Source organism: Eublepharis macularius, chromosome 5 (assembly GCF_028583425.1).
Source record: "Eublepharis macularius isolate TG4126 chromosome 5, MPM_Emac_v1.0, whole genome shotgun sequence".
Taxonomy (NCBI): Eukaryota; Metazoa; Chordata; class Lepidosauria; order Squamata; family Eublepharidae; genus Eublepharis; species Eublepharis macularius.
This window is the reverse complement of record NC_072794.1, coordinates 56,859,815-56,885,466: the sequence shown is the minus strand read 5'-3', so window position 1 is coordinate 56,885,466 and position 25,652 is coordinate 56,859,815. Positions and strand designations below refer to the sequence as shown.

General features: G+C 41.3%; 1 protein-coding gene across 1 annotated transcript in view; it reads left to right on the top strand.

The window, feature by feature from the left end:
• The window catches only part of LRRC8C (leucine rich repeat containing 8 VRAC subunit C), a 46,315-nt gene extending 22,743 nt beyond the window's left edge, over positions 1-23,572 (top strand). Inside the window, exons 2-4 of the mRNA XM_054979264.1 lie at positions 7,227-7,323; positions 13,370-13,511; positions 21,201-23,572. Of these exons, the coding sequence (XP_054835239.1) occupies positions 13,374-13,511; positions 21,201-23,471 (2,409 nt within the window). The 5' untranslated portion in view covers positions 7,227-7,323; positions 13,370-13,373 and the 3' untranslated portion in view covers positions 23,472-23,572. The remainder of the gene's footprint in view (positions 1-7,226; positions 7,324-13,369; positions 13,512-21,200) is intronic.
• The last annotated feature ends 2,080 nt before the right edge of the window (positions 23,573-25,652 follow it).

Below are 25,652 nucleotides of genomic sequence, written 5' to 3'. Positions count from 1 at the left end.
TATCTATTGTCTGATCTTTCATTTTCAACAGGTAAACACTTGCAAAACGACTGTAATTGTCCAGAAAAGATAAGATATATTTATGCCCAGCCACTGAGATGCAAAAAAGACCAATTAAATTAAAGAGCCAGTTTGGTGTAGTGGTTAAGAGCGCGGGTCTCTAATCTGGAGAGCCGGGTTTGATTCCCCACTCCTCCACTTGAAGCCAGCTGGGTGACTTTGGGCTAGTCACAGCTCTCTGGAGCTCTCTCAGCCCCACCCACCTCAGAGGGTGTTTGTGGTGGGGATAATAACGGCATACTTTGTAAACCGCTCTGAGTGGGCATTAAGTTGTCCTGAAGGGCAGTATATAAATCGAATGTTATCATCATCATCATCATCATCATCATCATCAAATCAGAATCAACTCTCTGCAGGGGTCTGGTAGCCTCAACTCTGATGCAGTTTGCACCTTGGTGCAGTCGCTTTTCCCCTCAGGCAAATTTCGCAGACTTTCTCAACAGCTTTGCAATAATCAAATGCAATTCTACTGCTCTCTAATAATTTTTGAATAGAGTTAACATTCTTATGATCGAGATGGGCATGCCAACTATAGAGACAGTTCTTATGGGCACAGTCCTGTTCTCTTAGGCTTGCAACTCTATTAATTTCTGTTCTCAAGTACAAACAATTTTTCAATTTCACAATTGGGATCTCTGCATCAAGTCCCTTCAAAATAATCTTTGAGCTTCCAGTCCCGCTCATTTACATCCTAATTCCAGAATTCAGCATCTTTCCAAGAGAAATAATTCTTTCTGTAGCCTGAGGCCCATACAGGAAGTCTTTAAGAGTAAGAAAATTAACATAGCTATTAAGATGAATTAGTCTCAAAATCACAGTTCTTGTCCCGAAAACCTTAAGTGGAGTCCCATCAACTTGAAAGAGATTAGCTTTAGGTTGATTATTAAATTCAATAAAACATTCACGATCAGGGCATAGATGCTGGGCGGAGCCACTATCCAGTAACCATAGATCCCTCAAATCACCATCAAATTCATCATTAATCATACAAACGTTTTGTCTGGAATTCCATCTCTCATTCCTCCCAGAAAAACTTTTTCTATTTGTCCCTGTGGGACATGGCTCTCGTATGATGGTGGCAAACTCCCCATTATAGCGGCAATTACTTCAGTATTTGGCACAGTGCTGCTGGCTGATTTAAGTTGAGAGACAATGTGCAGCATCTTTTTCAAATGAATCTCCACGTCATCACCTTCCCTAAATCGGGTTGTGTACAAGCTCGTCCTTAAGTCTCCGATCTGGTCATCTGTTTTGTCAAGATTTCTCTCTTGGATAGCTTTGTACAACTCATTAGCTGTTTCACACTGATCAATTAATGGATTATAAGTCTCATTTAGAGATTTGACCATTAAGAACATCATCCTTTCATTTTTCTCTTTATAGCGATCACATTCAGGGTCTTCACTAGAGGGAGGCTGTTTTGTTAGAATATCTAGGATCTTATTTGCCTCGAGGGCAAACTTTAGACTATGATTCCAAATTGTAAATTTCTTTTGATTAAGCTCAGGGATCTTAAAGGAGGTGACCTCACCCATTTGTTTGCTGGCAGTCGAAGTCGAAGCTCTGGTAGTCCTCTTTCCTTTGATATTGGTAGTTTAGATGTCCTTCCTTTCAGATGCACCTTTCTTTTTTTCCCCTTAACTGAAGTTGTTCAGGGTGATTCCTTAGGCTGTCTCCAAAAACTCCACAGCAGGTGAGTGAGCGCAAAATGAGAGGAGACCTTCAAATTTACAAAAGCCGAAAAGGGAATGGAATTTTCTTTCCTTTAGCTAAAACATGGAGTTGTTCTCATTATTGCTTCTGGAGCCCAATTACCTTTGTTGGAAATTAGCAGAGTTAATGCAAATATTGCACATTGGAATTAATGAGAACAGACACACACTCCAGTGTAGCTCTGTATGAATACTTTACTAAAGGTTAAAAATATAGGGTTACATTGGAGAAAAATATTAAATTGCTAAACTGACTACATCTTGCTAGAAAAGTGACTGAGAGAGACTAAGAAAGCAAATGAGAAAGGCAAGTGAGACAAGGACAATAAAACTTCAGTATATAGCATCACTTAATGCCCTCCCCCCGCAATAGATTGCCCAATAGAAAATCCTAATTCTGCTTCATTATGCTTAGAGACTCTCCTTTCTATGGCGAGAATCCAAATTCGAGGCCTAAGTGGTTAAATGCAAATAAGTTGACTAACTTAGTAACACAAATAGTTTAACTCTTTCATGACTGAAATGAAAACACTTGCTAAAATCTCAACACCTCCTCATTTGCCAGTTGCACAAATGTGTCATGTCAGTCTTTTCAATAGGGTTGTCTATTCTTTTCAGCAGGAGTCCTCCTCTCTCCATATTGTCATCTAACCCAGTCACACACACAAATACACTGTCTTCCCCCAGCTGGTTACCAGCTTGTTCTCTGGGATGCCTTGATTACTGGCTGATGACCTCCTACTGTCCTTGTCTGGACATAGTTCATTATTTTATTTTTATTTATGTTATTTATAGTCTGCCTTTCTTACTGAGATTCAAGGTGGATTACACAGTGTGAGTCATTACAATCAACAGTTGATCATTATGATCCTTGAACTACAAGCTTGTTTTTCTAATTGATCAAGGGCACATCTTATACCTGGGTGTTAAACAAAAGCACCATTTCTACAGCACAGAGAAAAATCCCATGAAATAACAGCTTGTTTTAAAAAAGCTTCAATTAGATCTTTTTGCACTCTATTCTTGGATCTTCTAGGAAATGCACAAGCTACTCTGCAGCTGCTGGGTCTTCCTCCATCAGGGAGGCAAGGCAAGGACAGGGCACTCTGTTCCAGCGCTGTCTTGGCTTCCTAGTCTACCCCTGCCTAGGTCTTACCCCCCCCCTCACACACACACACACACACACACACACACACACACACGAAAAAACTTTGCATGCGTTACACAAATACCAGCCTCTGACCATATTCTCCATGAAGATTCTGAAAGTGCCTCAGATTGGTAAAAATAATTGAATCAGAAAAGTTAGGAGTCTTGGTACACTACTGTTGATTAAGTCATGGGAATTTTTTGGGAGGGGATTTGATGCAATCATGGGAATTTTCTTCAAGAGAATACAAAATAATGTGTTTCCCAACCATATTTCTAGCATTGGAGTTTCAAATCTGTGAACAAATTGTACAGAGGATCTGGAATTGTGCTTATTGTAGATGACCTGTGTGTGGGCTAAGTTTCTGCCAAATGTGCATGCTGTATACATTTTCCTGTGCATGGAGTAAACAGACTGATGCTACAGTTGTAAACACACCTACCCAAAAGTAAGTCTCATTGAAATCAATGGGATTTTATTCCAAGTAAATATGGTTATATGTTAACTTCCTAACATGTCAAGATTGCCCTATATGTTCATAGTTTCTCTGTCCCTTCCCTCTTTATATTTAGCCTCCTATATGTTAGGGCAAATATAAAAAATATTATTCTACAGTGCTGCTCAGAGGAGCACATGTTACAATGCAAAGATTTATGTATGTCTGTTGAGCTGTCAGCTACTCTGCTGCATTTGAATAGAAGTGATTTAAATGCATTTGGGACATTTAAATCCTAAGCGATCAGGCATCAGGTTTATTGCAGGTCAGGCCCATAAATTAAGAATGAAAGTTCTCTGATTCTTTAATGAAGATGAATGCTCTTTGAGATTAATATGGGAACCAACCCCAAGTGCTGCTCTTAGTGACTTTTCCAAATGACACTATAAATTATACATTAACACATGCAGTGTGTTTCAGATGGCTAAGGGAACTGCCTTTTTCATTGCCAAAAGGCAGCAGAACTACTGTGAAGACTTAGCAGGATACTGTTGGTTGTATGATTTTTGGGGATTTCCTTTTTTGTTTCCAGGTGTCTTTATACTAACTTTCTGGAAGCAAAAGCTTGCATGTGATATGGCACTTCTGTATCCTGTGAGAAATGGATCATAGCTTAAGATAAAAGGCCAAACCACATGCAATGCTGAAGTCCCATGCCTGGAACTCTTCAACAAGATTTTTGGCCCTAAACAGAAGTTGTAGGCCTGATATGAATTCGGCCATGGTGCTGGAAAGAGAAGTTTCCTTTGCTCTCTCTTTCTCTTTCAGACTGACCTACCATGCAGGGCTGATGTGAGGTCAAAGTGGAGAAGGAGAAACCATGCTTCCTGCCCTGAGCTTCTTGGAGGGAGGCGGGATAAAATGTAATAAAATATATTTTCAGGGCCAAATAACATAATTTTATTTATTTATTTATTTTTACTGTGTTAATCCACCTCTCTCACTGAGATTCAAGGTAGATTACAGAGAGTATATTGATACAGTTGCAGAATGCTAGCATCACGTGTAGTTTGACTCTGAGGATTTTTTTTCATGTATGAATGTTTTCTCATGTGAGCCCCCACCTGTGGATTAAGTGATACAATCCAGGTAAGATCCTTATGATCCTTGGAGCTTTTTGCGCTCCGCTAGTATGAGCCGGGCCACTTCTCCTGGACCCTTTCAGCTCACCGGTACAGTCGTCTTCTGACGTTATATGCTTGCTGCATTGCCGAACTCCCGACCTCAAGCGATCCGCCGGCCTCAGCCTCCCGTGCTTAGACTGGGATTACAGGCGCGCGCCTGTAATCCCAGTCTGAGCACGGGAGGCTGAGGCCGGCGGATCGCTTGAGGTCGGGAGTTCGGCAACGCAGCAAGCATATAAAATCCAGGTAAGAAAACATAAGAGAAGCCATGTTGGATCAGGCCAGTGGCCCATCCAGTCCAACACTCTGTGTCACACAGTGGCCAAAAAAACCAGGTGTCATCAGGAGGTCTGCCAGTGGGGAAGGGACAGTAGAAGCCCTCCCACTGTTGCCCCTTCAAACACCAAGAATACAGGGCATCACTGCCCTAGACAGAGAGTTCCATCTATACCTTGTGGCTAACAGCCACTGGTGGACCTCTGCTCCATATGTTTATCCAATCCTCTCTTGAAGCTGTCTATGCTTGAAGCTGCCACCACCTCCTGTGGCAGTGAATTACATATGTTAATCACTCTTTGGGTGAAGAAGTACTTCCTTTTATGCATTCTAACCCAACTGCTCAGCAATTTCATTTAGTGCCCACGAGTTCTTGTATTGTGAGAAAGGGACAAAAACACTTCTTTCTCTACCTTTTCTATTCCATGCATAATCTTGTAAACCTCTATCATGTCACCCCTCAGTCATCGTTTGTACAAATTTAGTACCTCAGATGCTGTTTGTGGGAACTAGGCTTCACTCCTTCCATATTGTATCTCATCCTGACTTTTTGTTTGGACAGTGTTTGACCCTCTGTCGATTGAGTTCAAGAGCAAAATTTTCCACTCAACTTCAGTGAGTCAGGATCAGTTCCCAAGTGGCCACTTTGAAGTCATTTCAGGCCTCAGGCCAAGCCTTGGTGAGATGATGGCATTACAAATTGTCAGAAAGAGCTTGCAATTGAGCCATTTGCCAGGACAGGAAAGTGCATTTGAAAGAATGGTTAATGTTTGAACAACAGAAGAATTTGGGAAGCTACCAATTTTATCCACTTCTTAAATTCCATCTTGGATTTTTTTATTCTGATGCCTTGCTTCTTCCCAGAAGAATTCTGGCCGCTTTTGAGGAACTGGCTTTCAACAACCTCTTATAGTCCTGTAGTCTCAGACAAGTATAAATGTAGGTTGTGAATAGGGATGCCAGATCCCCCGCCCCCACACCCCACCCCCACTTACCTGGCCAGCAGGGGGTGTGCACCTTCCATGTGCGCATCCCTGCAGTGCTGCGTGCTCCTGTGCACAGCAGCCACTTGGATCAGGCCCGTTTTGGCCCGGATCGGGGCCACTGCGGTGTGCGGGAGAACTCCTGTGCTCCGCAGCAGCCTAAAATGGGCCCGTTTCAGCCCCAAATGGGCTTGTTTTGGGCCCCTTTTGGCATGGATCGGGGCCGCTGCAGAGAGCGAGAGCACTCCTGCACTCTACAACAGCCCAAAACGGGCCCATTTTGGCCTCAAATGGGCTTGTTTCGGGGCCTGTTTTGGCACGAATTGGGCCCATTTTGGGCCTCTGCGGAGCGCAGAAGCACTCCCGTACTCTGCAGCGGCCCCAATCCGAGCCCCTGCAGATTGTGGGAGCGCTTCCGGGGGGAGGGCACATGATGACGTCACTTCCCAGAAGTGACATCATCACACTTGTGGGGGGCGCACCCCCCTACCACAAAAGGTAAGTACAAGGAGCCAGTCCCTCCACGGGAAGATTTAGAGGGACTGGCAACCCCAGTTGTGAATGATGAAGCTAATTAATTAATTAATTTCCCTCATATCCTGGAATGCAGGCCATCTGGAGTTCCTGATGTCTGGTATATACTTTCACCTCATGGGGCAGAAACCTGTAATACGTGAAGCTGAAGTTGGTTCCCAGTTCCTTATTCACAGTTCCTAGTTCCTTATTCACAAAGCCAAAGACAAATATTGTGGGGAAATTGAAAAGCTCTGCCCCCTAAAATGAAGTTTATAGGGGCACATACCTTACACTTTCAGATCCAGTAGACTCAGCCCTCTAAGTGGACCTATACTGGGTCATCCTACAAAGCCCAGTTCTTGAATTAACTGCTTCAAAGTAAAGTGCTCCCAGAACAAATCAATAAGCAGAAAGGGGGGCAGCTGCAGTGGAAAAACAACTTTGGTTCACCCAAATCACACAGCCTTGAACTCCAGAGACTGTCCCCTACAGGAGAGCATGTGCTGGTGCTGATCCAGTCTCTGGTTCTGGTGCTGCAGCACAGTGGTTAATTTGTTCAGCTGCGAATCAGCACTCTAATGGTTCAAATCCCACTACTGCCATGAGCTCAGTAGGAGGCCTTGGGTAAGCCACTTCTGAGCCCCAGCTCCCCAGCTGTATTGTGGGGATAATAACAACACTAACTTGTTCACCACTCTGGGTGAGGCACTAATCTGTCTAGAAGAACGGTATATAAGCACAGTTGTTGTTGTTATTGTATGGAGCTAAGGCTAAGGGTATGGATCAGCACCAGCACATGACATCTTGTAGGGGACAGTCTCTGGAGTTCAAGGCTTTGGGATTTCAAGAGATCCAAAGATAGTTTTGGGGTGCAGAAGGCTTAAATCTTTCCCATTTCCTTATTCACAGATGTTTCCAGTACAAGCTTCTGGGAGTCAACCCAAATAGGAGGTCATAGCTCCAGAACCAGTGTTTGAATCAACACCAGCACGTGTCATCTTGCAGGGTACAGTCTCTGGAGTTCAGGGATGTGTGATGTGGGGTGATCCAAAGATTGTTTTGGGGTGCAGAGGGCTTTTATTTTCCCCAGTTCCTTATTCGCAGCAATGTCTAATACAAAATCATGGGAGGCAGGCCAAACAGGAGGCCTTAGCTCCTGATAAGAGACTGGATCAGCACCAGCACATGTCCTCTTGTAGGGGACAGTCTCTGGAGTTCAAGGCTGTGTGATTTGGGGTGATCCAAAGTTGTTTTTCTGCTGCAGCTGCTCCCCTTTCTGTTTTGGGGGCACCCTACTTTGAAACTGTTAACTCAAGAACTGGGCTTTGTAGGATGACCCAGTATAGGTCCACTTAGAGGGCTGAGTCTGCTGAATCTGGAGGTGTATAATATGTGCCCCTACAAAGTTCATTTTGGGGTGCAGAGCTTTTCAATTTCCCCACAATATTTGCCTTTAGCTTTGTGAATAAAGAACTAGGAACTGCAAATAAGGAACTGGGAACTGGCAATCAGCTTCAGCTTCGTCTGTAATACTTCCTTGCTGTCCATACTGCCTTTCATTATTTCTCCTGATGGCAAACTACCCAGGAAACACAAAATTCATGGAGGGTGCCATTGCAGAATTATGGTTTAATTGAATCTCTTTGTTTTGGCCGTGTCCACCTCACTAGCCTGGTCCGCCTGGAGCTCATCATATTCATTCTACTTAATTTATTCAGGCAATGTTAGATTGGGGGGGGCTGCTTCTGTCTTTTCAGTGTAGTCCAGATGCTCTTTTTGTGTAAATTCATGCAAGTTCATGGAAGCAGCAGGAAAACGTCTGTGCCAAGGAAGAAAACTGCTGTTATTCGTATTGCCCACCCAGAAGTAAAAAGTAATCTAGACAAATGTCTAGACAAAAAGTAATCTAGACAAAATGTTATTCATTCATTTGATTTTTAGCCTGACCTGTGTCAGGGTTGCCAACCTCCAGGTGAGGTCTGAACATCTCCTGGAATTACAGCTAATCTCCAGGCTACAGAGATCAATTTCCCTGGGGAAAACAATTGCTCTGGAGAGTGACTGTATGGAATTATACCCTCCCCAAACCCCACCCCTGAGACTCCACCTCACATATCTCCAGAAATTTCCCAGCCTGGAACTGGCAACCCTACTCAAAGGCTCTGGGCAAGTAGTTTTCTAAATAGTACTTTGAGATGCGCTGTGGAGAGTTGGGAAGAGCAGGGAGAGGTACTGTTCCAAAATTATTTTTTAAAAAAACTGTTTCTGCATCCATGCATTCTCCTGTGCTGGGGCTAAAGGTTTTATATTTCTTCATATCTGAAGGGCTAGCTCTCCCTGTATGAACCTTTGTGCCAGTTACATTCCTTTAACTGGCTTTTTGCTTATGATTTTCTCACACACTAACTTGGAAGAATATGATCCTCCTCTCCCTAATCTGCAATTTCTTGGTTTCAGTGCCCCTGTTGTGAAATGGTCTGTTGGAGGAAATAAGGAAAGAGACCTTATTCTTCATTGCTCCCCTTTCAAATGAGGGGTAAGGCATTGTTATTTAACAGGATTTCATTTCATTTATTAGGCCGTTCCCATAAGCGTGCTCAGGCCGGGTTACAACAATTACAAATACATTTTATCCAGAGGAGTTAGCCGTGTTAGTCTGTAGTAGCAAAATCAAAAAGAGTCCAGTAGCACCTTTAAGACTAACCAATTTTATTGTAGCATAAGCTTTCGAGAATCAAGTTCTCTTCATCAGATGTTCGGATCATGCATCTGATGAAGAGAACTTGATTCTCGAAAGCTTATGCTACAATAAAATTGGTTAGTCTTAAAGGTGCTACTGGACTCTTTTTGATTTTAAATACATTTTAAAATCACAGTAAAAACCACATCAATTTTCCTAAAAACACAGTTTCCAAGACAGTGACTAATGCAGCCCACCCCTGCCAACAGTGCACAGAGGAAGAGGGAAAGGGAGGGAGCAGTTACTACTCACTCAACTCGTGTGAGGGCCAGATGACTGTACAGCCCCCTATCGAGACCGGTAGGGAGGCTCACCGAGATGGATACAGAACTGGCCTCAAGCATATTGCCTGGTGGAACGTCTCAGTTCCTGTCAAAAGGATAAAAGATCTTGGCAGGCCCATGGCTCTACTGATAGAGAGTTCCATCAGGTTAGAGCCAGGACCGAAGAGGCCCTGGCTGTGGTCAAGGCTAGTCTAGTCTCCCTGGGGCCAGGGGCCACCAGTAGGTGTTTATCAGCTGATCTAGTAAAGAGTCCAGTAGTACCTTTAAGACTAACCAACTTTATTGTAGCATAAGCTTTTGAGAACCACAGCTCTCATTGTTAGATGCAAAAGCTGCATCTGATGATAAGTGCTGTGGTTCCTCAAAACCTTATGCTACAATAAAGTTGGTTAGTCTTAAAGGTACTACTGGACTCTTTACTATTTTGCTACTACAGACTAACAGTGCTAACTCCTCAGGATCTCTGGGGTACATACAATGAGAGGTGGTCCACTAAGGGCTTTATAGGTCAAAACCTTGAAACTGATCCGGAACTACACAGGAAGCCAGTGTAGCTGCTGCAAGATGTGAATTATATGCACCCTATACAGAATATATGTAAGGATGAGTGCAGCTGCATTCTGGACCTGTTGTAATTTCTGGATCAGACTCAAGGGAAGCCCTACATAGAGCGAGTTACAGTAGTCCAACTTGGAGGTGACCATTGTATGGATCACTGTCGTTAGGTCATGGGTTGAAAGTTAGGGGGCCAGCTGCCTGACCTGCTGAAGATGAAAAAAGCAGACCAGGCAACTGCCATGACCTGGACCTCCATTGATAAGGAGATATCCAACATCACTCTGAGACTCTTGACTGCCGGAATGGGCACCAGTGGTACCCCATCGAAGGCTGGATCCCCTGGATCCCTGACCCCCGTGGCGATCTAAGTATAGAACCTCCGACTTCATGGGATTCAGCTTCAGTCAGCTCTGCTTCACCAATCCAGACATGGCCTCTAAAGATATTTCAGTAATTATTTTGGAAGGTGGCTCAAAAATAGAGGAGGTGGGATCTTTTTTTTTTTAGGCTGGATTAAGCAGTATGTTTTGATATTGGGTCTTTTGGATTCCTTTCTCTATCTTAACTCCTGCTGCAGCTGATCACATATTTGTAATTCACTTTTTATAACCTACCCCTGAAACATCTCTCACTTCCTATCCATGTTACTAGATAGTTGTTGTCATACACACACAATTGCAAATACACTGGCATTCATTGGACAGGATCAGCTTGTTAAAACTAATTAAAATTGGCTTCATTGCTTCTGCTATTGCACTGGAAATCTGGGGTTGTATAGGCTACAGAAATGGGAGTAGTGATGTTATGACAGAGAGCCACAAGTAAAGCCCTCACATGCTCAGGTATGCTTCAGGTTGCCACACAGCTGTGGAATGTGTGTGCGTATTTAAAATATTCATAAAGATCTTTAAGCTAATAAATAAGTTGAGGACTGAACTTACATTAGATTATTTTGATTTTTTTTGGTCCAGTACAGTAACCAGCTGCTGAGAATAACTTGCTTTGTGCAAAAGATAAATATGCAGCCTGGTTTTTTTTCCTTTGCCATAAGTTCACTGATTTTTGGAGCAATTTTAAGTAATGAAACCTCAGGATATCATGTGAGTAAAAAAGCTAGTTAGAGTCCTTTTAAAAAAATAACTGTTAGTAAAGTGATTAGAAAAATTATGAGGTGACTATCATATTTAGAAGCAGCTTTTCTGTTGTTATTTAATATACCACAGTTTTCCATTTCCTGCTAACGTTCAGTTGGAAGATCAGAATTTGAAAACAAGAAACTGAGTCACTTCAGAGAGAAAAGCAGGGTATAAATATCTAATAACTTAAATAAATAATTTGAAAGGAATCATGGAACTGGAACTAATGAAAAGCCTGGGTCCAGGGCCATCTAGCTACAAGACCCTCCCTCCTACAAGACCAATCACATAACCCTGACTACAGTGCATTACAAACAAACAGCAGGTGCACTGCAAAAAGGTGCTTAAATTATGAGAGAATCATACATAGATAAAAGTGCAGAGGCCAGGTAGCTCCACATATACTAGTGTACAAAATGCTATATCCACTAATGAATTCATTTTGTTGTCCCAGGGGAGTATGGGAGCTGCTTCAGCAAAGTACCTCCTGCTTGCCCTCAGTGTCGAGGATCTGGTAAACTGTTCGTCAAAAAGAAAAACACTATCCTTGGATTTTGGTGTGGTTTATGGTCTTAATGGCACAAAACAGGAACCTTAACCTTTGAAACAGTTAGGTGCCTCTTTATGTTTCAGTTTTGTGTTGGAGTTTCACCTCAGCTGGACATTATGTTGTGACCTTTCTGATCACCATCTTTTGCTTACATGAACAGTCAGCACAAATTTTTGCACATGATGATTATAAACTGGCACAACTGCACTTTACAGTAATGTCCTTGATGAGCAATCGGAGTCTCTGGCCTGGGTTTCAATTGCTAGCCCTAGAATCATCAGATTTTAAAATAACTTTTCAATTATAAATATGAATATGCTGGATGTGTCATCAACATGGTTACAATTCCACAAGTGAATGCAATGTTGCTGTTTAAAAAGTGTTCTTTATACAAGTCAAGGTTAGTCCTTGGAAAACAAAGCTGTAATTTTCATTTAGCCTCCTGATTGGGCTGTTGAATATAACAATATCTTGCCCAGCAGTGTCTGTACTGCAGGAAGGCCTGATAAATGGTGCTGTGCTTCAGGAGGAGGGGGGCGGGGGAAGAGGGAGAAAGAATTTCCTCACTGACCACAATTTACAGCTGGTTTATATGTTACTTCCTCATGCATCCTGGATTTTGATGTTGCCAGAGCAATAGACACGTGGTTCTTAAACAGAAATTGACCCTGAGATGATGCTTCAGAACTGACAGAGGCATTCCCAGAGGGAGCTGGAAGCTTGGTTGAGGGGGCAGAGGTTATAACCATGTTTAGTCCGTTTTACAGTGAAGTCCTATTCCAACTGTCCAGACTAGTGTAAGCAGAGTTTGAATTCTGAGGACCAGTTAGGTGGGAAGGAAAAGAGACAGGCAAGGAAGAGGGAAGCTAACAGCAGGGGAGGACTGCTGTTGCTGAGAGTTCAACAAAAGGAGCTCCCAGAATTTTTTATTTCCTATAGGGAAATGACCATAGGGATGTGGGCTAAGCCTTCTCGCTTGTGCTGTTTTCCTGAATTGACTTGTCAATAGAAGCTACTATTTACCCTATTGGGGAAACATGCAGGTACACTTATCAGTTTACTTCTGATAATGAGATCAGTTTGCTTCTGTTAATGAAATCAGTTACTTCTGATAATGAGATAACCATTCATAGTCTCTTGGACTCCAGTCAGACTTGGATTGAATAGAGACTATGAATGGTTATCTCATTATCAGAAGTAACTGATTTCATTATCAGAAGCCAACTGATCCCATTATCAGAAGCTACTGATTGCATTTTCTCCCCCCTCCCCTCTCCACCTATATATCTGACCAGTTTCTTCTTGCCCGCCATGCATCTGACAAAGAGAACTGTGGTTCTCAAAAGCTTATGCTACAGTAAAGTTGGTTAGTCTTAAAGGTGCTACTGGACTCTTTACTATTTTACTGGATGCTCTGTTTACTGACCTTCCAATGTCAAGTTAATCGAGCCTTGAGTTTGGTATGAATACAAGAGGAAAACATTTTTTTAAAAAACCTTTTCCACTAGGATATTTTCAGGTGAGTAGTCGTATTGGTCTTCAGTAGAACAACAGGACTTTAGTACAGTAGCACCTTAGAGACCAACAAGTTTTTCAAGATATAAGCTTTCAAGAGTCAAAGCTTCTTTTGGTATCTGGAGAAGGGAGCTTTGACTCTCAAAAGCTTTGACTCTCAAAAGCTTATACCCTGATATCCTACTGGATTCAAAATCTGCTTTTTCACTAAGTCATGGTGAATAAGATATAAAAGATTAAACCATTCATTCTCCCTTATTGTCTTTCAGAACAATGATTCCCGTCACTGAATTCCGCCAGTTTTCAGAGCAGCAGCCAGCATTCCGTGTGTTGAAGCCATGGTGGGATGTATTTACAGATTATCTTTCTGTTGCCATGCTGATGATTGGAGTGTTCGGCTGCACGTTACAGGTAAATAAACAGCGCAAAATTGACACAGCAGGGAAATGTGTCAGCTTCCTAGCATAACATTTCTTTTTTTAAGTAAAGATTTTATTTTAAAAGATATAACAATAGAAAGTGCATAGAAACTTATACAAGCACTACATTTGAATTTAATTTAAGCTAATAGAAAGATATATTCAGAATATATAACAGCACAACTGAATTGTCTAATAATATAACATTTCTTGACATACTACATCCAAAGGAGAAATTTTCCCTCATCAGCAATCATAGTATAGATATAAAAGCAAGAAGTTGCCTAAAATATTTTTTAATACTGTGAACATACAAAAATCCATTCATTCAGACCTCATGTAATCACAACTGATTTCAGAATCAATATACAAAGACATTACTGAATATTTTGCTGATATAAATGTTTTAACGCTTCTAAAGGAACCAGTGTTGGTGCCCTAAAATACTGAAGTGGGTTCCAGTTAGCCAGTTCTGAAATATAAATGTTATGTACATTTTTCTAAAAGACATATCTAACACTTAGAGTAGAACCAGCATGAATCTAAAATATTGAGAATGAGGATTAAAGTGTCACAGAGATCTTCAGCAGCTTGAAAAGGATTACTAATCTCTTCCAAATATGTAAAATGGATCAGATTTTGGATGAAAGAGGCAAACACATACATAGTTCCTTAGATGACAACTTTCTTGTAAAACAAGATGCTGGATTTTTAGGCAAGCAGATGTTTGGAATTTTTTTATCACTTCCTTTAGGTGACAAATATAAAACAGATCTTCCTTAATAGAACATATTTTATATCGGTGGTAACTAACCTTTTTAGCTAGTGTACCACAACTCAAGTCCAGAGAATGTCTTGAGATGCTTCCACATGGAGGATTCTCCATTTTGCTCTCATTGCAGCAGCAAATTCAAAGGCATTCACAGTGGCAATGGTGCCTCCGCATGGGCATTTTCTCCTTGCTTTTCACTGTACCCACCCCCCATCCTCCACTCCCCACTGGCAGGTTTTTAACAGAATTTTTAAAAATCAGTTGTAGGACTATCATGTAGTGTTTTAACGCTATAGTGATACTATCACTATAGAAATCTGTACCTTACTGTCCACATGGATTTAAAACCTGCATTGTTGTATGCCATTAAAGGTATTTGAATTGAATTTGAATTGAATTGAACCTGCTTTGAGTGCAGCTTTTCCAGAAAGACTGTACCAAAACAGGTTTTGGAAACCATGCAGCAAAGACAGGGAAAACCCAGAAGGCAAGAACTGCACAACAATGTTGTGCGGAGGCCCAGAAAAAAAGTTGTAGCGTGAGTGGGTGCATAGCATTCCATTTGGAATCAATCAGAGTATCAATCCAGAGTCCGGTCTTGAAAAAGAGACTCGGAAACAAGGAAGCAAGCCAGGCTTCTCGTTGGGTGGCGCTGCAACATATCCTCTCTTGTGAGAAAAAGAAGAATATGAAAGAAATTACAACAATTTAAAGCATTCAGCAAGGAAATTATTAATAGACTTACCTGTTGACAGCTTAAATGGAGACATGACCATTTGGACAATTGGTTATAGATTGATTTGACTTATATTTATTTATTTATGTATTTATTAACACTTTGCACTTTATATTGGACACTTTGCTTTAAAGCATTTGTGGAAATTTTACAGCTTTTAGCTGTGACTAAACTGTAACCGGTTTCAGGGTATGATTCCTAAGTGCTATATTTACTGCATTTTGGATTTAACTTTTTAGTAGTTAGATAGTCACAGTGGATTTTTGCTTGCTATACTTGTGTACTACCGTGATTCTCCTTTTCGTTGTAACTTGTAGTAGTTATGCTGCAGATTGTCCACCTGGCTAATGGAGAATTCAAGCAGAAGCATATTTCTGTGAAATTTCAAGTCACTGTAGTTGAGATTTTTTAGCAGTTTGTGTGCATTAGATCAATCATTTATTTATTATTTAACGATCTGGGTGGAGAAAGGGTTAATATAATGTTCCTGTTTGTGAGATACTAATAAAAATGTAAAATGCTAAAAAAAAGAAAAGAAAGAAACATGTCCTCAGTTGTTTTCCCTCAGCTGCTAAAAATACACCCCACTTAAAATTCTTCTGAAAGAGGGACAGTTTCTTTATGTCAGAAACGTATTTGTTGTATTTAATAGCCTTTTAATTTCTATATGGTTCAAACAAGGCCAGCAGAGTAAAACTATGAGAGTATCTGTTGACTAATAATTTATATTAGCTCCGCAGGGTATTCGAGAGAAGCTTTTATAGCAACAGAGTGCCAAGGCTTGTTTGTGGTGAATGCTATAAAGAGGAGGATGTGAGGAATATTTTGTTGAACGAGAAGTCTACCCCTTTTGAAACAGGAGAACTTGTCACTATGCTGCATCTGAGGGGAGTGGGTCACTTTGCATCTAATGTCAATCCCTGGTGGGCTGCTGCCTTGATACACCTTGTGCTTGCATGCCTCCCTCCTGCCCCCCTCTCATAGCTTCTTCCCGTTTAGGACATATTAGTGGCCCTCTAAACCAGGGCTGCAAATAAGAACATAATTAGAGCCTGTTGGATCAGACCTGTGGTCCATCTTGATTTGTAGAGCAAACTATATTTTGCTGGTTTAGGTGTCATGACAAATGATTTGTTGTTGTTGAACAATAAGTAACCAATCAGAGCAAGTGAGAACAAGGGGACAGGAGAACAAGGCTTGATCCTGTACTGCCATTCTGTCAAAATGCACTGGGCATTGCATCTGAACCAGTGCATTCACCCAGAGGCACTAATTTGAGGTTGATGCTGCATTTTGCTTTTCTAAGGTGTTACAGAACCTGTCCCTATTATAGGGAATTAGTTTGCCGAACAAGATTAATTTTCTGCCATTGAAGATTCATTTAAAACTGATGAAATCTGAAACAGATACTGCATTGATGCATTTCCTTGAGTTTTAACATGTAGAATAGTGTCCTGAAAGATTATATGGTAGAGATGGTTCATGTTACCATATATCTATATTATTGGCTCTTGTGCATGCATGGGTACATGCAGAAGTACAGTCTTAAGTAGTAAGGCTGTCAGCCATTTATTTTTGCAGACTCTGATTGATGGCTTTTCCCTGTGCCTATGGGAAGAAAGATAGTTCTCCACATATTAAGGATCCTCTACCTTAAAAACTGGCTTCTGTAAGGGGAAATGGGGAAGCTGAAAGACCTGGGACATAATAATTTGAACCTTAATAACATAGATGTTACTGAACTGGTCCTGTTCTAAACGTATATAAGCTGCATTCAAAGAAAGGGGAGGATCTCTCAGTCTTCCTCGTAATTGGTAATCAGCAGTGACTGCAAGGGTGAAATTCTTGACTATATAAGCCTATATTCGTTGCCATTGGCCCACTGCTTGTAATTCCATCCTGGACTCACTGCTCACATTTCCACCTGTCTAGTGTGTGCACTTCTGTCTCATCTCAGCCAACCAATACGTTCGATGATCTCATCCGATTTATGTACGTCTTCCACTGTGTCTCCCCCCCCCACCATAGAGTCTTGGAAGTGGAGATTCTAGCAGCTGGTCCTCTTTATCATCAGGGCAACTTTTCAGGGAAAGGATATGTCACCAGATTACTTTCCCTTACTCTCGTCTTCTCCTTAAGTGTTACTGTTTCATGCAAGAGAAAAGAATCTCCAAGACTAGAACTACAATTATATGATGTATTAGGAATAGCGTAATTGCACTGTTCTGTATTATATGTCAAAAATTATAAAACTGTGGAGACATGGACATGAAGAGTTGGTGCCAGACACACCCACACACCCCTATGGGGTGCTGAACACAGTCACCACTCGTCAGCCTGCAACAGAAAAGTGGAACAGGTTAGGTTTTGTATTGTCATAAGTTATAACTGCAGAACAGTTCTACAATTTTGCCCCACCCACCCCACCCAATCAGTCCTCAGTTGCATAGGGGGCTACAATGACATCAGCAAATAAATGGCAGCGGGGAATGGGTCCACTATGAAAATGCACAGGAGAGAAGTGTTCCTTTTCGTTAAAGCGCAAGGTGTGCCTTTCCTTCCAGACTAATGTAAAGCAACGACTCAACAATAATCCAAACAAGATAGCTGGCATGGCTTAGCGAATAGAGCATCAGACCAGCATCTGGGAAACCTGCATTCTAATCCCCACTTCTACCACGGAAGCTCTCTGGGTTACCTTGGGCCCATCACAATCTCTCATCGTCGTATACGCAAATCCAGATACCATGCTGGGAAAGATCAGTCTTCTTTTAAAAATAATTAGTGTCCTAAGGAAAAATCAGTGGAAGATAGTGTTGTGTGTCAACAAAGTAAAACAAAAACGCACACAATTCTGGGTTATTTATTTATACTGTTTATTTATGTCATTTATAGTCTGCCTTTCTCGCTGAGACTCAAGGCAGATTACACAGTGTGAGATTAGTACAGTCAATTTCAAGGACATTTCCATAAACAACGCCATAGGATAAATAAGCACAATTTTACAAAGACATAGCATTAGTAAGAATCCAATACAGAGTTGAAGAAATGCTGAAACAGAACATAAGTAATTCTAGGGCAGACATTAGAAGCACAAGTAGCTCATAGTAGCACATATTTAAGACAACAGGTAGTACATAAGGCAACATAGTGGTAAAGTCTATGATCATTAGCATAGCATCTGAGAGTCCCTCCCTACAATACAAAAGCCTTTTTGAATAATTTAGTTTTGCATCATTTGTGGAAAACTAGGAGAGTGGGGGCTCTCCTGACCTCCTCAGGCAGGCTGTTCCACAGGGTAGAAGCCACCACAGAGAAAGCCCTTGTACAGGCTGCTGTTGATTTCAACCATGTGCAGGGTGGCACTTGCAGGAGACCCTGTTAAGATGAGCGAAGCTGCCGTGGAGGGACATAGGGATGGAAGCCGGTCCTGTAGGTATGCCGGGCCAAGGCTGTGAAGAGCTTTGTATGTGGTAACCAATAGCTTGAACAGAGCATGGTAGCTGATAGGTAGCCAATGGAGTGACCACAGAATGGAGGTGAAGTTCATGCTCCTGCTCGTTCCTGATGGCAGTCGCACTGTAGCTTTTTGCACCAATTGGAATCTCCTGATTAATTTGGATGGGAGACCTATGTATAGTGCATAGTGTGGCTGAAATGGGGAAGAATCTTCATGTGGAAACACCCCAGGCTTGCTTCCTTCCTTCCCTACTTACTTGTTTCTTGCCTTGGTTACCAACTCACCTACAGACCATCAGTTCTGACAAGTTCCGTCAATTCTTTGTTCCTCAAAAGGCCCAAAAAGTAAATGGCAGCACAGAAGAGAGGCATGCCATTATACTATTGATATCCATTATGTATTTACTGTGTGGTTGTGTTGGTAATTGATTGAAGGCTGGAACTTTTTAAATTTCATTTTGCTGAAGTGAGTATATCTGAAGTGCACAAATGAGTGAAACTCTGGGAAATAGCATGTGAAAATCAAATATTTGCATTACTGCATATTGCATTTTTATGCATCTGCTTTGTTGTTAGAAAGAAGAGTGCATTTCCCATCAGAGTGAATTAGGGTTGCTCTGTTGGCAGAAATTTGGGATCAGTCCAGACAATCCAGTAGCTAAGACCTATACATCTTATGAGGTGTCATTGTTAATAAGGGCACTAAATATTTAATTTAGGAGCAGAATCCTGCAGAGTATTTGGTTTCCTAGTAGATATATGAGCAAGGAAAGCATTCTGGTAGTCTCAAACTCTCTGTAATTGTATGCATGATAGATACATTTTGCTTTGCACATTGCTTAGAAACAACAAAGGACTATATGCGCCAGAAATTGCACTTGAGTCAGAAACCCTTTTAATTCATGGAACTAGCCCAATTTAAGCACAGACAAGGGAGAGCTTGCTTCTTCTATATCTCAGGGGCAAACTAGATGTGATGATGTCGTCATATCTAGTTTGGCCTATGGCTATGTTTTGAAGGGAAGTAGCTTCTTGCCCCCTTTTGTGTCAAGACTGCCCTTCTCATTGTACAGGCACAGCATATAAGTAAAATAAATAACTCTGACAACTGTGATGGTTTTGCCACTTAAAGCTCCATGACTGCCTGTCTTGTCTGTGCCTGTGTGGCCATTTTGAACAATCTGTGGTGTCTGCAACTGTACAACATACTTGCCCTGCTGCGTCCCCCACCCCACCCCCAGCATGAGCAGATGACCAGTGCAACAGAATTATAACAGGTGGCTGGAAGGTAGATCAAAATGACAGTGGAAAAGGGCTAGAGCTGGGGTTCTTTCTAAAGTGCCTAGCCAGCTACATCCCATCCCTATCCCCTTGCATGCATGTCTTCTTTGAATGTATACCGCATGCATCTAATGAAGCTGATGTCTAGTTCACAAAAGCCAATGATGAAATAAATTGTGCTAGTCTTTTTTGACTTCTTTCACACATGTTGGATAACGCACTTTGAGTACACTTCCAATGCACTTTCACTGCATTTCAGTGATGTTTGTAACTGGATTATCCTGATGGAACAGGAAAATCCACTTGCAAACAATGACTAAAGTGTACTGAATGTGCACCGTCTGAAGTGCGTAAAAACAGCCTTTACCACACCACTGGACTTCTGTTTGATTTTGCTGCAACAGAAGATAGCTGCCCTTCTGAAATGATTCCCCCAAGAATAAACTCCAGGTGCCATTGGCAATGCTCTTTTTCATGCATTTAGTCATGAGGGCTCTCATTTCTAACACTTTCCCTATGCCAGATTTAGGGAATGAAAGGTCAACACAATTATGGATGAGCATTGAAATATCAGTCATTTACCCTTCTCCCTAAATTTAATTCTAGCATTCCAAAATAATGACATAATGGAAAATATCCCTACTTGTGTAGAAAAGACAAATACAGCAGGATACTGTTTTATCTTGTTTTCCCATCTCCATCCCATATCTGAAGACCCAAAATCATGATTTGCCTGTGAATGCTGGGGTTGTTGGATTGGGGGTTTTTGTGTGTGTGCATAATGACATTCTTCTTCCAGGATATGAGGTCACTGTACACGTGCCCCTTCTTTTTCACAGTATATGATGAAGCAGAACTCTGCTGTACATGTTTAACTTTCATCTGAACCTTTTTGAGCTTGTGGGCACATTTGGAATTCTGACACAGTGTGGTGGGTGCAGCAACAATATGGCCACCACAAAATGACTGCTACAGCTTATCTTCAGTTACACAAGGAAGTTCCTTGTGCTGTGGCAGTAGTTTCTGTTAAAGCAATGTTTTTAAAAATCTGCACAACTGATCAATAGTCCAGTGGCCAGTCAGAAGCCATGCATTGCAAATGTCCCACTTGGCCTCACCCACTTCTTAAAAATACTTGGCAGGCACCAGAAAAGGTGCCAACAGGCACAATTGTGCCCATCAGTACCACGTTGGGGACACCTGATCTAGGGCAAAAAGCTGTAATCTGCTCTAAGCTCTTGAGGTGGCACAGATTGCACATACATTTCTTTTAAAAACAATTCATAAAGTACAGATTGGGTTCCTCTGCAGGTTGCTGTGCCATCCTGGAAACATGTCAGTTGCTGTACAACATAGCAGTATCCTTTTCTCTGCAGAACCCGTTGTTTACAGACTACATATTATAACATGGGTTTTGTTTGCGTTTGTTTCAGGTAATGCAGGACAAGATCATATGCCTTCCAAAAAGAGTACAGCCGTCACAGAACTATTCTAACCTTCCGAATGTGTCAAATTTAGTCTCCAATGCAACCCCATTTCTTCCACCTAAGCCATCCACTCCTCCTGCTACGGTTGAAATGAAGGGACTAAAGACTGACTTAGACCTCCAACAGTATAGCTTCATCAACCAAATGTGTTATGAACGTGCCCTCCATTGGTATGCAAAGTACTTCCCTTACCTTGTCCTTATACACACTTTGATCTTCATGCTGTGTAGCAACTTCTGGTTCAAATTCCCTGGGTCAAGCTCAAAAATTGAACATTTTATCTCCATTCTGGGGAAGTGCTTTGATTCTCCTTGGACAACAAGGGCTTTATCTGAGGTGTCCGGTGAAGACTCTGAGGAGAAGGATAACAGGAAGAACAACATCAGCAGATCAAACACTATTCAACCCAGCACAGAAGGAACTCTAGTCAAAACTCAGTCTTTGAGATCTATACCTGAAAAGTTCATTGTGGATAAGGGAACACCAGGAGCCCTAGATAAAAAAGAGGGAGAACAAGCCAAAGCATTGTTTGAGAAGGTGAAGAAGTTCCGAATGCATGTTGAGGAAGGTGATCTGCTGTATGCTATGTATGTTCGGCAAACAGTGCTGAAAGTGATTAAATTTCTCATCATTATCGTATATAATAGCGCACTTGTTTCAGAAGTTCAGTTTACAGTGGATTGCAATGTCGATATACAGGACATGACAGGATATAAGAATTTTTCATGCAATCATACTATGGCCCATCTGTTTTCTAAACTTTCCTTCTGCTATCTATGCTTTGTGAGTATCTATGGATTCACGTGCCTTTATACTTTGTACTGGTTGTTCTACCGCTCACTTAAAGAATATTCTTTTGAGTATGTCCGTCAAGAGACTGGGATTGATGATATCCCAGATGTCAAAAATGACTTTGCTTTTATGCTTCACATGATAGACCAATATGATCCTCTGTATTCCAAAAGATTTGCTGTCTTCCTCTCAGAGGTCAGTGAAAACAAACTGAAGCAGCTGAATCTAAATAATGAGTGGACTGCAGATAAATTAAGACAGAGGCTGCAGATGAATGCTCATAACCGTTTGGAGCTGCAGTTGTTTATGCTGTCTGGACTTCCTGATACAGTTTTTGAAATTACTGAGCTGCAGTCATTGAAACTTGAAATAATTAATAATGTCATGATACCAGCCACTATTGCACAACTGGATAATCTTCAGGAGCTCTCATTGTATCAGTGCTCTGCAAAGATCCACAGTGCAGCTCTGGTGTTTTTGAAAGAAAATCTGAAAGTTCTGAATGTCAAATTTGATGACTTCAGAGAGCTACCACCATGGATGTATGGACTGAGAAATTTGGAAGAACTTTATTTAACTGGTTCTTTGAGTCATGACATTTCTAAAAACATCACTTTGGAGTCTTTTCGAGAACTTAAGAGCCTTAAAGTTCTGTACATTAAAAGCAATCTGTCCAAAGTCCCACAGTCAGTGGGTGACGTTTCAAGTCACCTTCAAAAAATGTGTCTTCACAATGATGGCACTAAATTAGTGATGCTCAACAACTTAAAGAAAATGGTCAACTTGACTGAATTAGAGTTAGTGCACTGTGACTTGGAGCGCATTCCCCATGCCGTTTTCAGCCTTATCAGCCTCCAGGAATTGGACTTAAAGGAAAACAATCTCAAATCAATAGAGGAGATAGTTAGCTTTCAGCACCTTAGAAAACTTACAACCCTCAAGCTATGGCACAACAGTATAACCTATATTCCAGAGCACATAAAGAGACTGACAAGTCTGGAGCGGCTTTCTTTTAGTCACAACAAGATAGAAGTACTCCCATCCCACCTCTTTCTCTGCAACAAAATCAGATACTTAGACTTGTCTTATAACGACATCCGATTCATTCCCCCAGAAATAGGAGTCCTACAAAGTTTACAGTATTTTTCTATCTGTTGCAACAAAGTGGAGAGCGTGCCAGACGAGCTGTACTTTTGCAAAAAACTCAAGACACTGAAGATTGGGAAGAACAACTTGTCCATTCTGTCACCTAAAATTGGAAATCTGGTATTTCTGTCTTACTTAGATATTAAAGGCAACCATCTGGAATTCCTCCCCCCAGAACTTGGTGAATGCAAAGCTCTGAAAAAGAGTGGTCTGGTGGTTGAGGACACCTTGTTTGAAACCTTGCCTTCAGATGTCCGGGAGCAGATGAAGGCAGAGTGACTTTCCCCCACTTTTACAGAAACATGCCTCTACCAAATGCCTTGAACATAATTAGCTAGTCTGCTAATTGGGATGGCAGGAGGCATCTTTTCGAAGCAAACTTTCCGATATAAACACTTTTGGACTGAGAAATGTATATTTAATATATATTTTATATACAAATTTTCCATTTCTCCTGTATTATTGTAAATTTGTTTTTACATTTTATTTGCTCTGATAACTGTAGAACTCTTAATTTTATTTTGTACAAGTGAAACTGTTTATGTCTTCCTTTTTAAAAAGAAACATGGGTAGTTCAAATAGAGGCAATGTGTTTTAAGATTTATAACACAGGTAACACATACAGAGTAGATGAATATATGGTTGCTATAGCAATTTTAATCCATTCCATCTTTTAAGGTGGTAAGTACCCCCTCTGTCTTGTTTTTATCCGTTAGAATTGCAGGCTATTGTAGTCTCAGTAGGTCAGAATGCCCCATTCTTCACGCTTGGCAATCCAGGAAGACAGTCCCTTGTATATAAGAGGTTCTTTCTGATTTCTGGTTCTAGACTGAGAAAGAACCGTCTGTGGTCCTAGAGCTTTCACTGTCTTTGTTGGCAACAGAAGCCTTGTTCTCTTGAAGATGCTAAATTTGAAAAAATTAAAATTGTGCTTTTGGCTAGGATTCAGCTTGCTTTTGAGCTGTCATGTCTGTGAGTCACTGCCTCCACGCCTGGCATTCCCAGCCATATCAGAGCTTTTGTTACATTTTCAGTTCCGGTGAAAAACTATCAATGTGACTTGCTTTTTAAAAAAATGGTGTATGTATCGGTGCTCTCTCATGGGCATCAGTGAGTCTTTTCAAGTTGAAGCTATGTGGTTGCAATTCCCGATAAATACCGAGAAGTGATCTTTTGGTCTTCCTGTAGTCTGAGTCTCAGAAAGCATTTCTGCACTATAAATTAGTATCAGTTTTTATAATCATTTAACTGTCATGGCTTCCTCCAATTATTCCTGGGAATTGTAGTTTGATTAGAGTGTTGAGAATTATGTCTCCAGCCTCTCTAACAGACCTATAATTCCCAAGATTTCTTGGAGACAAGGAATCAAAGTGGTGCAGTCAAAATAAATCCCTCCTGCATTCACCTCTAGAGTAATCCTATAAGAGTTTTGTTGTGAGGAGATGGCATTGATGTTAAAATTGCTCCACCACCCTACCCCTCTAAGCAAATGAGCTTGTTAAAACATGAGCACAGTTACATCTGCAATGATAACTGCTGATATTCAGCTTGCTCCATAGTGGTGCATTATGCAGCTGTATCAGGCTGTGTGAAGGGGTCCAGTAAAGGCAGACAAGCAACTCTTCTCTCTTTCGCCATCAGCTTTGACCCTGATGTAATTGTGTTATGCATTGCTTTGGCTAAACGATTAGCAGGGTTGCTAAGGAGTGATTTTGGCTACAATAATGATTAGACAACCCTATTCACCTGCCAAGCCCTGCTTTACACCTAAGACCAAATTTCTGCTTACAGTATTTGAAAAACTCACTATGAATAGTGAGGTGTTATTTTGACTCTGAAAACAGTTACGTTGAAGGACTGCTGGATGATTCAACTCAGTGCTGAGGTTTGTCTGCAGTGCCAGCTTCCTTGATTTAGCAAGTACCCGCATTGCAATCTGCATCTGCAGGAACAAGGAATACCAGGGTGATTAACCAATGTTTTCTTGCTTAGAGGTTTGGCCTGTTCAGAGGTCACTGTGGGTGCATCTACATTGGAAATGTTTACAGCTTTGTGCTGACTTAACTACCATGGGTCTACCAACAATTCCTAGGAATCGTAGTTGGGTGAGGATGGTGAGAATTTTCTGGTTTAGATTCCTTTTCTCTCTCAACAGAAATGGAATGCCTATTAAATCGGTTTAAGTTCACAGCCTAGATCAGCCCTGCATTGCAATATGAAACTGCAATCTCCATCAGAGATAATCTTTTTACTCTTTAGATGATCAGCAAAGCAAGAGCCCCAGTCCTGCCAGCTATCTCTGTCCTGCTCTCTGCCTTTGAATGTCTTTCAACTCACTTCAACCTCACCTTGAATGTGCAAACAAGTCTGTCGTTGAAATGAGATATCTCAGTCAAAACTAATCAAGATTCATGACAGAGGTCATTTTCTATGTTTTTGTTTCGTGGGATATGAGTTCAG